Source organism: Numida meleagris, chromosome 1 (assembly GCF_002078875.1).
Source record: "Numida meleagris isolate 19003 breed g44 Domestic line chromosome 1, NumMel1.0, whole genome shotgun sequence".
Classification (NCBI taxonomy): Eukaryota; Metazoa; Chordata; class Aves; order Galliformes; family Numididae; genus Numida; species Numida meleagris.
In genome coordinates this window covers 169,413,652-169,428,158 of record NC_034409.1, presented here as the reverse complement: position 1 = coordinate 169,428,158, position 14,507 = coordinate 169,413,652, and the positions used below count along the sequence as shown (strand labels likewise).

General features: G+C 39.5%; 1 protein-coding gene across 1 annotated transcript; it reads left to right on the top strand.

The window, feature by feature from the left end:
* On the top strand, positions 5,360–14,183 carry UFM1 (ubiquitin fold modifier 1). Its single transcript, XM_021377342.1, has 6 exons — positions 5,360–5,482; positions 5,575–5,631; positions 5,901–5,958; positions 10,325–10,364; positions 10,772–10,804; positions 12,839–14,183. Coding segments are annotated over exons 1-6 (258 nt in total). The 5' UTR covers positions 5,360–5,480; the 3' UTR covers positions 12,907–14,183.

Here is a 14,507-nt window from a genome sequence, read left to right as displayed (position 1 = left end):
CTCCCCAAAAGATTTCCCTCACTGGAGAGCCGGGAGCCCTCTGAATTTGGTGAATTAGATTCTTAGACCTCCTCAAATTAAAAGAAGGAATTGTTTTAGTTCACATTTGAAAACATTATGATGTATGCAAATCATATGGAAAATACCTTAAAAAATGTTTCTTGCGTGTAATAAAACAAAGTATACAAGTATCACCTAAGCATTGATATCACTAAAAAACATTCCATTTTCATCATAACAAAAGATACATTAATTAAATTGGTTTTAAGACAAATGAGACCTCGAAAATTACTCAGAATATTTTTCAAAGCTAAAGTGATTTCAAATAAATTCTGGAATATAGGACACAGTATAAATATACACAGGGGCTTCTCTGAAAATGATGCCTCTATTTTATTATGTTGACCTAGGATGTCAGAGATGGATGTTGGTGGTATGGCAGTAGAGGCTGAACCTTTCCACCAATATTCCTTTACATTTCGTTGCTGTATGACAGATGGCAGACGAAGGGCAATGTGACAAAATGGCATCTGACATGGAAGTGTATACAAAGCAAAGGAGTGGAACTGAATTCCACCATGCAAGAAAAAATGGCACTAACTGACATTCATTGACACTTGCTGAATGTTTATGGAGACCAAACAGTGGATGTGAGCAGAGTGGGCAGTGGGTGGTGCATTTCAGTAGTGGCAGCAGCATCAGTGGCTCACCTCTGCTGGTTCAGATTTTTACGAGCACATCAACTCATATTCTGACCAGGGTTAGAATCTATGTGAGAAAGAGAGCTGGTTTCCCTGGCATTGTCAGAACCTGCAGCTGAGGATGTGCCTCAATGCACTGGGAAGTGTCCCAGAAGAGCAGGATCCCAGCCCAGTGTTCTGACTGTAGGAAACAGTTATCAAGAGGAATTGTTATCCCATCCTTCCCTACGACAAAAGGGGAAGACAGATCTCTCTTCCTCCTCTGCTGTGTCTGCTCAGATCTCTACGTGAGCTGATTCAACATTCTGAGCTCGCAGCAATACATCAGTGACTTTGTGGCTTTGAACTGGTTCACAGGAGCCTCCAGCAAGCAACAAGCACGAGCAAAGAGCACCAAGCAGGCACGAGGCCAAGAACAGAGACTGACGCAGAAGTGGGGAGAAAAAGATTGTTTGGGGCATGGAAGAGAATTTTGCTAAGTGCCAAAATTTAATTTTCCGCGTACCTGCTTAAAGGCTGAATCCACTGCTTTTTAAGCAAAGATCCTTGGAAACACTATGTGCCTTACTCAGTCAGGAACTGACCAAGCAAAAAGCATACTTTGCATGTGAGAGGTTTTATTACATTTATAAATATTTCAGATTTGATACTTCCACAGAGTTCTTACAATAGATGTTTTCATGGTAATCTTCCTCTGCACAGACACTTGTTTTGTAGCACATAAACTGGTCTTCACACGGCAGGTGCACTCATAAATCTTATGAATACACATGAAGGATAAAAGATTTTAAGACACAGCAGAAACAACAAAACACAAACATTGCAGCTTAATTTTTATGGCCAAACTCTGGCCACATTTATTTGTTTGCTAGATGAGCAGGAAATTGTGATCCCCGGTTCTGTACCATGAGGCTGCTCTAAATGAATACTTACCAAAATATTGTAGCCAACAGGGACTGTAATATGGGAAAATCGGAATCAAAGCAGGAAGAAAAAGGAAGCTAAATAGCATTGCTTTAAAACACGGTTTTCTGGCATATTAACTCCACAGTGTCCTCAACTCCAATGGAAGAAGGTATTAAATACTACCAAAGAGGGGTTTTTTTTGTTTACTTTATAGATAAGTAAAATAACTAGTAAAATAATTATGGTAATTATGTATGCCAACTCACAAAATGTTCATTAAGAAGTTGGATTCAAACTACAAGTATATTGTAAACAATCTTGGTATGGGATGTAACTACCTGAGAAACAAACACCACCCTCCACCTCCTCACAGTTTTACGTGTTCCATCTATTTCAGCAGTTGCTCCTTCTGCGATAATTTTACCCTCTGATATGAGAAGAAACACTGTCTTGCTCAGGTAGTTAAATATTGGTCAATAGATCTTGGCAAGGTAAATTTCTGTTCATTTAAATTCCACTTCCTTTCCTATTCTCTTCAATGCCACTTTCAACACCACTAAACTAGGTCCAGCCAGGTGCCCTTACTTGCATGCGAAATGAACAGTTCCTCTGCACTGCAGTACTTATCTCTCTTGCAATGCTATTAAGGATTTCTCTAAAGTGGTGTCAAAAGGTACTTTAATTCACCTCAGCCCCATCTCAGTATGCAGAGGGACAGATATTTTGTTATTTTCTGGGGGCTTATTTTTCACATTTTCCTGTCTTTAATGCTCTGTGTTGTAGTAATGTGTTTGCAAATTGCCAAAACCTCAATATTTTTAATTGTTCAAATTGTCATTCTGTTTGCAATCTACACAGCTACAAAAACCAAAGCTATATCTCATTGCTATCACAAAATACATGGCTATCGGCACATACTTAAGCATAGCTAAAGAAGAGCTGTAGGGTATACAAACTGAACAAAGAATTCCAGCTTCTTTTCTGGTTTCAGTCACATGGTAAAGGAGGGAAGACTTCACTGGGAATGGTTTTATTTTTCTTGAGTTGAGAAGAATGTCGTTGTGTACAATCCCATTAGTGAAATAGTTACCTGTAATCCATCCTTGGATAGTCTGCAGGTAGAACATTAAGGTCCATTAATTCTCCTAGCTGAAAGAGAAAAAAAAATACACACTGTTCTTTCTTTATTCATTCTAAATTCTCAGAAAAAAAACAACCCTGATACCTTTCTAATGAGGTTTAGATAGCTCAGTACAAATTTCCACAGTACAATTACAAATTTACAGCAATGAAGAGGTCTTGTTTTTATAAAAGCATTTGGATTTCTGATACTACTTTTAAAGACACTGACTCTGAATCATCAGGATGACACTTTCCTACACAAAAGGTTACACGCTCAAAGAAGAATTGATTATCTCCAATTTACGGTGTGACTTCTTAGAACAGGACAATGAAAAGCAATGTGATCATTAACAAATGAAAATAAGCAAGAGCCACAAATGTGACATTGTTGTGAAAGACAAATACAGTAACATAAAGTTAAATGTATGAAACAGAGGGAAATATTAATGTTATTGCGTAAGTTTTTATTTATTTATTTATTTATTTATTTATTTATTTATTTATTCAGTTCTGTGTAATACAGAAGCAATACAATTGTGAAAAGATGAATTTTCTTAGCTGAGCACTAAGCCAGTCCATGGGTAAGAAATTAGTGATGCCAACACATCGACTGCTTCTTGCTCGGCTTTTCTCTTACCTTGATCCTAATGTGACCCCAGATAAACGAAACACAACAAAGTGTTTTGCCTTGACCAGTCTGGCATACAAGTGTGTGGTAACAAGGACCTTGGTCTGCACTTTACTGATGATCTGGATAAGAAAATTGAGTGCACTCTCAGTAAGTTTCCAGATGACACCAAGTTGGGAGGAAGTATCAATCTACCTGAGGGTGGGAAAGCCCTACAGAGAGATCCTGACAGGCTGGATCAATGAGCTGAGGCCAGTTGTATGAGCTTTAACAAAATCCTGAACACAGGGCACAGCCCTGCCAGAAAGGACCTAGGGTACTGGTGGATGGAAAGCTGGACATGAGCCAGCAATGTGCACACACGGCCCAGAAAGCCAACCATGTCCTGGGCTACATCAAACGAACTGTGGTCAGCAGGGTGAGGGAGGTGATCCTGCCCCTCTACTCTGTGCTGGTGGGGCCTCACCTGGAGTACTGCATCCAGATATGGAGTCCTCAGTACAGGAGAGATGTGGACCTGCTGGAATGCATCCAGAGGGGGGCCACAAAAATGATTCAAGGGGTGGAACACCTCCCCTCTGAAGACAGGCTGAGAGAACTGGGGCTGTTCAGCCTGGAGAGGGCTTTGGAGAAACCAGCCTTTCAGTATCTAAAGTGGAGCCATAAGAAGAAAGAGGACAAGCTTTTTAGCAGGGTCTGCTGAGATAAGTCATGGGGAAATGGTTTCAAATTAAAGGAGAGGAGATTTAGATTGGATATAAGAAAAGTTTTCTACAATAAGGGTGGTGAGGCACTGGAACAGGTTGTCCAGAGAGGTGGTGGATGCCCTGTCCCTGGAGACATTCAAGGTCAGGCTGGACAGGGCTCTGAGCAACCTGATCAAGCTGCGGGTGTCCCTGTTCATAGCAGGGCAGTTGGCCTGGATAGACTTTAAGGGCCCCTTCCAACTCAAATGTTTCTATAACCAGGTTCCAAGTCCTGTACTTTGGTCACAACAGTCTCACACATCACTTGGTGCAGAATGGCTGGAAAGTTGCACGGTGGAAAAGTATCTGAGGGTGTTAGTCTACAGCCACCTGAACAGAAGCCAGCAGAGTGCCCGGGTGGCCAACAGCATCCTGGGTTGTATCAGAAATAGTGCAGCCAGCAGGAGCAGGAAGGTGACCATCCCTCTATACTCAGCACTGGTGAGGCCACGTCTCAAGTACTGTGTTCAGTTTTGGGCCCCTCACTACAAGAAAGACACAGAGGCCAGAGAAGGGCAATGAAGCTGTGAAACGTCTGAAGCAGAAATCATATGGGGAGCAGCTAAGGGGTCTGGGATTGTTCAGTGTGGAGGAGGGTCAGTGGTGACATCGCTTTTTACCACTACAAGAAAAGAGGATGTAGCGAGGTGGGAGTTGGCCTCTCCTCCCAAGTAACAGTGATAGGACAAGAGGTAATAGCCTTGAGTTGCACCAGGGGAGACTCAGGCTGGATATTAGGAAAAACTTCTCAAGAAGAGTGGTGAGGCACTGGCACAGGCTGCCCAGGGAAGTGGTGGAGCCACTCTCCCTGGAGGTGTTCAAGAACCGCAGAGATGTGGCACTGAGAACCACGGTTAGGGGGCATGGCGGTGATGTGCTTATAGTTGGACTAGATGATCTTAGAGGTCTTTCCTAACCTTTACGATTCTACGAGTCTAAGGAAAACGTGAAGGATTTTCACTTCCTGCACACGCATTTACACGAACACACCCGAACCCCAGCTCGCCCCATGTAACACGGGGACCCGCCCCTGCCGGCCCTCCTCAGGGCCCGCCCAGTGCACGGCAGCGCTACCAGAGCCTGGGCCCTGGGCCCTACCCCCACCGCAGGACGGCCCCCTCTGCCGCCTCACTAGAAACCTCCATTCCAATTCCCAGTTCACCTCACCCACCCTCAGCCCCTCTCCTCTCGGCATAGGCTTGGCACAGAGACGGAGTTTCCCTACTCGCTGCCCCTGATCGGCCGGCATGGCATTTTTAACTTGTAGCTTTCCGTCAGGCGCGCCGCGGGCAGCTGAGCGAGCGGGCGGAGCAGCGAGGGCCGCCGCGAGGCTGACGTGTCGGCGACGGCGACGGCAGCGGCAGCGGCAGCGGCAGCATGTGAGTGAGTGGGGGGTATCACCTGGCCCCGCTGCCCTACATCGCGTCCTAACACCGCCTCTAACCCCTCACTTTCCGCTCTTTCTTCCCAGGTCGAAGGTTACCTTTAAAGTGACGCTGACGTCCGACCCGCGGCTGCCCTACAAAGTGTGAGTGCGGGCCGGGGTGCGGTGCCGCTGGGTGAGGCGGGGCCCTGAGCCCTCTGGGGTTCCGTTGGCATTCTTTTGCTTTTACTTTATTACCCTGGGGGACGAGTGACATGTGTATCACTGCACTGCCTCGTAATGTACATACACATCTTTGGCAGGAGCCTTGTTGGTGGTGAAGTGACGATGTCATCAGTCACTTGATGATGAGTAGAAGTACGTTTTGATTTGTGTTAGTAGTTGCCCACCTAGTGTTTAAACTGTCGTTTCAGGTTAAGTGTGCCCGAAAGTACACCTTTCACAGCTGTCTTGAAGTTTGCTGCTGAGGAAGTAAGTAGAAAATTGTGACTGCTCATAATTTTGTGAGTGCTCCTGAAAACAAAAGTTTGTTGGTTGTAAAAGACAACGCAGAATCCAGCAGGCAAAGAAAGTCCTGTCACTAGATACTTGCAGACACAGGCTTTGCTGATGTCAGTGGATCTGTCAAAACTTTTGGAATCTGTAATTGAGCACTTCTTACAGAATTTTTGTGAGGATAGGCTGAGAGAGTTGGGGCTGTTCAGCCTGGAGAAGAAAAGACTTCAAAGTGGCCTGATAGCAGCCTTTCAGTTTCTAAAGGGGAGCTACAGGAAAGAAGGGGACAGACTCTTTAGCAGGGTCTCTGGTGATAGAACAAGGGGAAAGGCTTCAAGCTCACGGGGGATAGATTTGGGTTAGGCATAAGGAAAAAATCTTTTACAGTGAGGGTGGTGAGGCACTGGAGCAGGTTACCTAGTATTGTGGTTGATGCCCCATCCCTGGAGATTTCTGAGGCAAGGCTGGAAAAGGCCCTGGGCAAGCTGACGTAGCGGTGGTGTCCCTGTACATTGCAGGGGAGTTGGACTAGATGGCCTCCAGAGGTCCCTTCTAATTCTAAGGAGTTTATGATTCTAAGTTGCACATCAGTAGGAAGTATAGGCATACTTCCCTGTTTTCTTCACTATTACACAATTTTACATCAATAATATAAAAATGAATGGTAGTAAACGTGATTACAAATTACTGCTGTTGCCTACTTGATATTTCAAGTACTAATGTAGAATATTCAGAATACTCTTTAATTTTTGAAGAAATTATTTAACACTTCTCACACTTGGTTCCAGTAATCTTTGATTTTGGAATACATCTGATCTCTGATTGTAAAAGGTACTGAGATTACACATATGGGCTATATTCAAAAACAGACGCAAGTGACACTTGCATTCTTTGTTTTTGTGTGTTTAGGCTTTCACATGGGATCCAAAATCCAGAAATAGGTACCTAAATTACCTATTATTAGAGGTATTATCTATATCTCTATTATCTATTATTCAGATTCAATCTACAAAGGATTAGGAAACACTCATTTGGAAATAGGTGTTTGAAAGCAGGGTGGGTTTTTTCATCTAGTTAGCAGATTTAGCTGGTAGTCTGTTCCTGCAGTCCCCCTTCTGACTTCGTCTAAAATCTTGGGGAATCTTAGGCTATTTTAACTTCTATTTGTTAAAGCATTGGAATTCTAATAAATAATTAGGAAGGATAATGGAAAGCATGTCTTAACTGTTCTAATATTACGTTTATACCCCAATATGACAGAAGTTCTTAGCAGAAACACAGCTTATGTGAGAATAAAAGGGGTTGATTATTTGGTGTGATGTTACTTTAACAGAATAATATACATAATAATAAATACCTTTAAATACTCTTTCTGATGGCTTTTTTTTTTTTACGGTTTTTCTTCCTTTTTTTTTTTTTAAATCTGAACGAATGCAGCTGTGACCACAAAACCCACACACAGAGGCCTAGGCTGGGAAGTCCAGCAGAACTCTGATGTGTTGTTTCCACTGTTAACTTCCAGAAGGGGTGGTCCTGTTCCCTCTCTGTTCTTTGTCATGGATTCCTTTCATCTCAGGCATGCAGGGTTGAGGATCTAATGGAGCTGCATACTGAATCATTCAAAATGGCTAACTAACTAAAGGGTCTCTTTTGAAGTTCCTTTGTTTTAGTTTAGAGTTTAGTTGGTTGGCTGTATGAGCCTCAGCTTTATCACTAACATCTGCAGGTAGTTTAAGTTGGTGTAAGATGATGTATGTTCCAAAACTGAGCCTGGCTGTTGCTTTCTCCTCTTGCCCTCCTCTGTCTCTGGCTGACAGAATCATTTTAGAGGCATAGTGTGGGTTCAGACTGAGCCATGTTTTCATTGGTGGCTTAATCTTCACAGTCATAATCTGGACTCCTGCCACAGATGCCTGATATTAATGTTGGCATGAGACAACAAGGAAGGCTGGGAAGGGAACTGAGGAGTTGTTTTGCAGCTACAGTTACCAATTTGTAAAGTTTTTAAAGCAAACAAGTTGGTTTTTTAAGTGTCTGTGTTTGGTGCTGGGTATCCTACTTGGGTTTCAAGGACAGTGGGGTTTATTTGATGAATAGAGAATTTCTTTGCTACTTGAGTATCCATTTGACTTTGTATTATAGAAAACTCGTACATTTTCAGCGTGGGAAAGTGTGCTTATGAAACACAGGAAAGATTTTTGATTTAAAGTCAAACAGAATATTAAAAGTTTAATACTGAATTAAGCGTAATGATTTCCTGTAGCAGTTTTCCTTTCTATATCGTGATTATTTTAATATGCTGAGTATCTAATTGACAACGATTGCTATTTGGCCCAGTATTTCATATTGTATGATGTCACATTCTGCAGTAAAACTTGAAGGAAGAAAGAGAAGGAAAGACTTTCACTATGAAAGTGGGCAACCGCTGCGCATAGACATGTAGTAAGGCCCTGCTTCCTGAGAAGTGACTGAGTGTTGCTTGCTGATGGGAAGTGGAGAGTGACTTTTTTCTCCTTTTGCTTCTCAGAAGCCTTTTCCTTAAGCTGCTCCTATCTCAAACCTGTGAATTTTTTTTTTTCCTGCCATCTCATTTTCTCCCTTTTTTCCTGCTGAGGAGGAGGAGGGTAAGAACTGCGCTGAGTAGTACTTAGCTATTATGAGATGACGTGTTACTTTTTACATTCTTAGTATTAAATATGTAACTCCCATTTTATGAACTCATTATTCAAACCTTGCTTTGAAGACAAATTATTACTTTCCTCGTGTCCTTTCCATAGTGACACTGGTATATGATTTGTCTTTTGTAAAAAGTACTTTTTTCATACTACATTGCAAGATGAGTGGGTGACGTGATTTACCTCCAATGGTCACAAAGCTAAGAGATTATAAGTTTAAAAACAAAAGCAACAATAAAAGAAAACCTGCTAATGGTGTGTGTCTGGAGATGAAAAGCAATTTTTCAGTATACCAATAATTAAGTGCTGTATTTAAGCATAGTTTCTATGAACTCTAGCTAGTGCTGTTAGTGTGTGGAGTTTTTGCAAGTCAGACCTCAAAATTTTGATTTGAACAATTAGAAAATGAGGAAAGCACAATTAATGAATGCCACTGAAAGGCTCAGCTGAAGTGGCTTGTTCAGCAAATGAGAGAGCTCTCTAATTCCACCAGGAAAGCATTTAGTGTTAGCACAACTATGAATGCCATGTACAGGATATTTGTCTGTGTCCTTTATGACTCCCTGTAGTCATAGAAATATGTCTTAAGAAATAATTACTTTTTGTGTTCTCCAGAAGTTCAGATATTCTGAAATAATATACAGCCTATGTCCAATGCAGCCCTGTCTGTGTGTGGCTTTTCATATTTTGGAATTGACCACAAATGATGGATGGGTGTAGGGGTGGGTATGATGGGGGCACGTGATGCTGATTGAGGGTATGAAGCCTGCTTGGGCTGGTGTTAGAATTCTGAAAGAAATGGATATGATGCAGTGCTTTTCAGAGCATCCTTTTGTAAGCACATCCTAGAGTGAACTCTTCTTGGAGCAGTGCGGTTGGAGAGGTCCAAATGGAGCCAAGAAGAAAGCTAGGAAATAGGTGAAAATTAACCAAGATTAAAGTTAATTTGGGGTTCAACACCATCTTCAGTCAGGACCATGGGAGGTTCAAATTGTGATAATCTACCTGACATTAATACTAATTACTTACAGAATTGATTTATATGGTAAAAATATTCTCTCGGTGCAAATTATACGTGTTTCAGATGCAACCTTTTCTTTTTTCCTAGTATATAATGTTTTCATGTTGGCTCTTGTTCTGGTCCTATACATGCTTGCATAAGTTGAGCACACCAGTATGAAGTTAGTATGCACATGAGTACATGCATGTGTCTTGGTTTTAAGATTGTTGACCATTTTTGTTCTGGAAAATTTGAACATATGTATTCTTGGTCACTTTTTTTTTTAAAGAAAAGTATTGATTGTTCACAGTATTTGGCATGACACAACAAGTGTTTTTCTTAGAAGTTCATTTCCATGTGTGTTTTAGGTGTTCCTTTATTTAGTATAACTAGAACTAATATTCCTTAACTTTTTTATTTCATCCAGTGAGTAATAAATGGATTTAGTTATTTTAGTACTGCAAATTTCTTATTCTATATTGAGGTGTCTAATCAACTTTAAGTGTAAATTTTTATTTTGTTATATCTATAAAACTGAGGGGAATCTCTTCTCATGATTCCTTCATACTTAACTAGCTAAAATGATCATTGCTTTGAGTATTTTCCATATGTTTTCTATTTTAATTATGTCTCTTACGTTGTTTTGTCATACTCTCATTTCCTTTAGTTCAAAGTTCCTGCAGCAACAAGTGCCATTATAACAAATGGTAAGTATGTAGTTTTTATACTGTAGTTTCAGTTAAGGGATATTGATAAAAGCAGAAACATCTTTTCTTTCACAGACTCTACAGTCTGCAAACTGAACTTAGTAATATTTAACAATATAGTAGCATTTTTCTTATTACTTACATATGACATGAAGCTGTTAAGCCACTATTATTCATTGGAGTGGTTTTCTTCTAACACATAGCTTGGATTTCCTATGCTGTAGATTTCTTGTTAGTTCCTTTGATAGGACTGTTTTGTTTATTGGAAAGAGCTATTTGAAGGACTAATGTGATAAATATGTATTGTTTGGTGTATTATATTTTTGAGCAGTAAGTTTAGTGTAATAAACTGTGAAGACCATTTCACCTTCCTCTCTGTCTCTTTTTCTGTTTTAATTTTTTCTTAGATGGAATAGGAATAAACCCTGCACAGACAGCAGGTAAGTTATTTATGAAGCCCAGCAGTTCCAAAAAAAAAAAAACCTGTTATTCTTCTTTTAAGTTAACACATAACACTCTGGGTTGACTGTTATATCTCAAGTTTTGATTTCTTAAATGGGAGAAGAACTGCCCAGTAGTTGGAACTATTAATCCACAGAACTGTTGTGCAGTTGGTTATTATTTAGGACTGTGGAAGAATGAGGGGCTGGTGATCTTTAGGACTTAGCTATTTAGTGCAGTCTAAAAGAGCAATTACTTGTTACTAAAATACCAGGTGATAGCTGTATTTTTTCACCACTATGCCTAGTCCACTAGTATTTGCTATTTCAGAAGCCATTCTGATAAGGTGTGTTGAGGAAGTAATGCTCAAGAGCAGGAGCTGTAGGTGCTTTGGAAAGTACATTCTCAAGAAGAGAGGGTAGTCTTGCGGATAGCCTTCTTGTTCTCAAGGGATTGCAGGTGATTGCACCAGGTTTAAACTGTGAATCTAACTTTACTCCTGCTTGCAAACATGATGAATAGTTGATGAAGACTTCCTTGCTGCTTCTCTGTTTTTTTTTTTGTTTGTTTGTTTTGCATTATGTTTTTGCCAGATTTTGTTCATTTATGCCCTCTGTCTGCCATGTGTTACTGAAGGTAATGCAGTTTGATTTCTTGCGTGTTTTGAGTTTTGGTCTTTTTTTTTTAAAGATATCACTTTCTCATTCATATAATTAGGGTTAGGCAGAGCATGTTAGAGGAAGCAATAGTTAGAAGCTTAATTGCTTGACATTAATTTTGGAAATTTTTTGGAACTGTAAGAGGAATCACTTAGGTACAACAACCCACTTCTGAGATCCACAATTACATCAACAGCATTTGTAAGTGAACATCAAGAGACCACTCAGCTTTCTGCACCACATGTGGTTTCTGTCCACCCTGGGCTTGCCTTAGGATACCCTCATTGCTGTTTGGCTGATGTGCTGCCTCTGGCAGACTCCTCAGCTGTTGCTGTCCTCATCGTGATCATATGATCAAGTACACTGAAAACAGATGGTACAGCTAACGATATAGTTTAGTTACTGGATCATCACCCACATGTGAGGATGCTTTTTCACATAACCACTTAAGAACACTTAGGGAAAACCGTAATGTCAGTTAAGTTAAGATATATTTACGCTGTTCTTCCTCACAGATATACTTGCATTCTGTATTATGTAGCCTAAAATAGTTGTAGCTTAATCCTGCAAAGTAAATCGATTAAGGGCTAGTTTATTCCTGAATGAAAATATTCATATGGCAGTTTGTCATGCTTGCAGCTATTCACATTGAATTCATATCTCCATGTGCTTTGCTTTAGCTCTCCTAAGCTTTGATAAATGTTGAGCAATTACTCAGCAGTAATGTAACAGCATTTCATAGTCAAGGTTCAGGTAAATTAAAGACATAGATTGAAAATATTTTCTCATGATCTTAATCCTGTCTGCAAATGTAAGATTAGGCACATTGTGAACTCTTGAAAAGACTATCATGATTAGGATTACACAGTAGTAAAAAAGAAGATGAAGAATTTTTTCAAGCTAAACTGAGACTTAGATACATAGAGGGCCTTCCTGTAAGAATAGTACATCTGAGATTCTGAAGTTAAAAGCAGATACGTACTGAACTAGGGAGAGAATTAAGAATCAGTATATGCATGAATGACCTCAAAGTAAAATACGGTTTTAGTGAGTTAAAACTTGATTTCTTGGTCTTGGAATTATTATGGCATACGAGTGAAATGAGACATTGCAGCACAGAGCGAAGTTTGAAAGGCCATAACTTGCAAGTCTTACATGACTTTGAGTCTGGTATTGTTACTTGAAAACAAGAGCTTTTTGGAGAGAGGCGCTGTAGGAGGGATAAGATTAAACCCTGTGGAAATACAGAAAACGTTTTTGTAGTGTATTAGAGAAATTATTACAAGGATGTTGAACACTGACCTAAGGACGTGATTGTTCTTTAAATGTGTATGCTTTTTTAATTTGATACTATTCTTTTGTTTGTTTGTTTAGGAAATGTATTTCTAAAGCACGGTTCAGATCTACGGATTATTCCCAGAGATCGAGTTGGAAGCTCTTAATGTCTACTGAAATCTTCTGGAATAAGTGACATTGCCATGTAGCTAAGGTCTGTTTATTTTGGAACGCCACATTGTGACTAAAGAATAGGCCTTTTTAAAGCTACCAAACGTGACTTGCCAAGATCCAGTCTTTTTTGGCACAGAGATAAGGTCTCATTTTCGTGTTAAAACATACTAAATCATGCACTGGTTATTTCTTTACTGATATTTTTCAATGGACTGATCCCATGTTTTGTTATTGAAAGAAAGATGGATGTCTCTAAAGATGTTTATTATTGAAACTGCAAGGGTAAACATTCAATCACAATAATTATTTAAAATATTACATATTGTCAAACCTGCTTTATGGAAGGGGAACTTTACAATCTCGGTACAGAGAAATTGTTCTACCAAGCGTTGGAAGCTTTAGCTTTTTTGTTTTGGTAAAATTCCATGTTGAGAGGAAAAGTTTTACCACAATTTGAGTATTTAGCCCAAATAGAATGGAAAATGTAAGTGGTTTCTTATCAAAATAAGAAAATAACTGCCAAATGTTCCAAAGTGATTGTAAGATTTAATTGCTGAAAACATTTTAGATAAAAGAATACTGAGATACCTATATGTTAACTTCACAAAACATCAAATTAAGTTTTAAATAAAATGCAATTTCAGAGAATTTGTGAGACATAATCTGAAAATGCCAGTAGCTGGTAAGGCCTGGCATGGCGTTTGGGAATGTATAATTACTGGTCAAATCTGTCATTCCTTTTTCTATAAATACAGATTCTTTGTAAAAGTCTTGTTACTGCATGTTACAAGGGAATCATGGAGTTCATTGAAGTGTTTGTGTTCAGATAATATGCTTTTTGTTTATAAATTGCCTGAGGTAAATGATCAGCCATGTATTTTATTTAGAGAAATTGCTGCTTTTCTTGAACTGGTAATACTACTTTGTGATTTAATCTGTTTGGCCAAGTCTTACCTGGTTGCATTTTATGTGTCTTACTGAGCTTACAGAAGGTAGAACAATGGGCAGTGTAGTGCTTGGTTTAATGAGGATCATCACAAATAGAACTTCACCGTGCAATAATTCTCCAGAAGGATGTTCAGGTTTTGTTTCAAATAGTGTACAAGTACAAAATGCCCTCATGAGTGGATATGAATTCACTGCGTAGAAGAAAACTCTCTGAAAGTGATATTTGACATAAAATTTTCCACCTCTAAGATGAATTGTAAAATTCTGGATTCTCTTTTGTTTTAATAAACAATATGAAATAAATACAAATGTTCCTTTCTCATTTTCTCAGATTTTGACAATAATTAAAAATGCTGCCCTTTGCCCTTCTTAATTAAGATACTCTGAGATTAATTTGAAGCCAAAAGATTCTTAATATGCAGAATTCTATACAACACTGATCTTAAGGTATAGTGTATAGCTTCTATTAATCTAATGCTGCAAGATAATTAGAATGAGCTACATTAAAGTCTTTTAATTTTTCTCTGCAAATCCTTTGATGGAGTACATGAAGAAAACATCTGATACAAGAACGTAACAAAAAGGAAGCTTTCTTTCATGTCTCAAGGTGCAGAATGGTTTTCAAAAGGTCATCAGGGCCTTTTCA

Coding starts and splice junctions, on each gene's coding strand:
- UFM1 (XM_021377342.1), top strand. Junction 5,632..5,900: donor CCGCGGCTGCCCTACAAAGT/GTGAGTGCGGGC, acceptor CTGTCGTTTCAG/GTTAAGTGTGCCCGAAAGTA. Junction 10,365..10,771: donor AAGTGCCATTATAACAAATG/GTAAGTATGTAG, acceptor ATTTTTTCTTAG/ATGGAATAGGAATAAACCCT.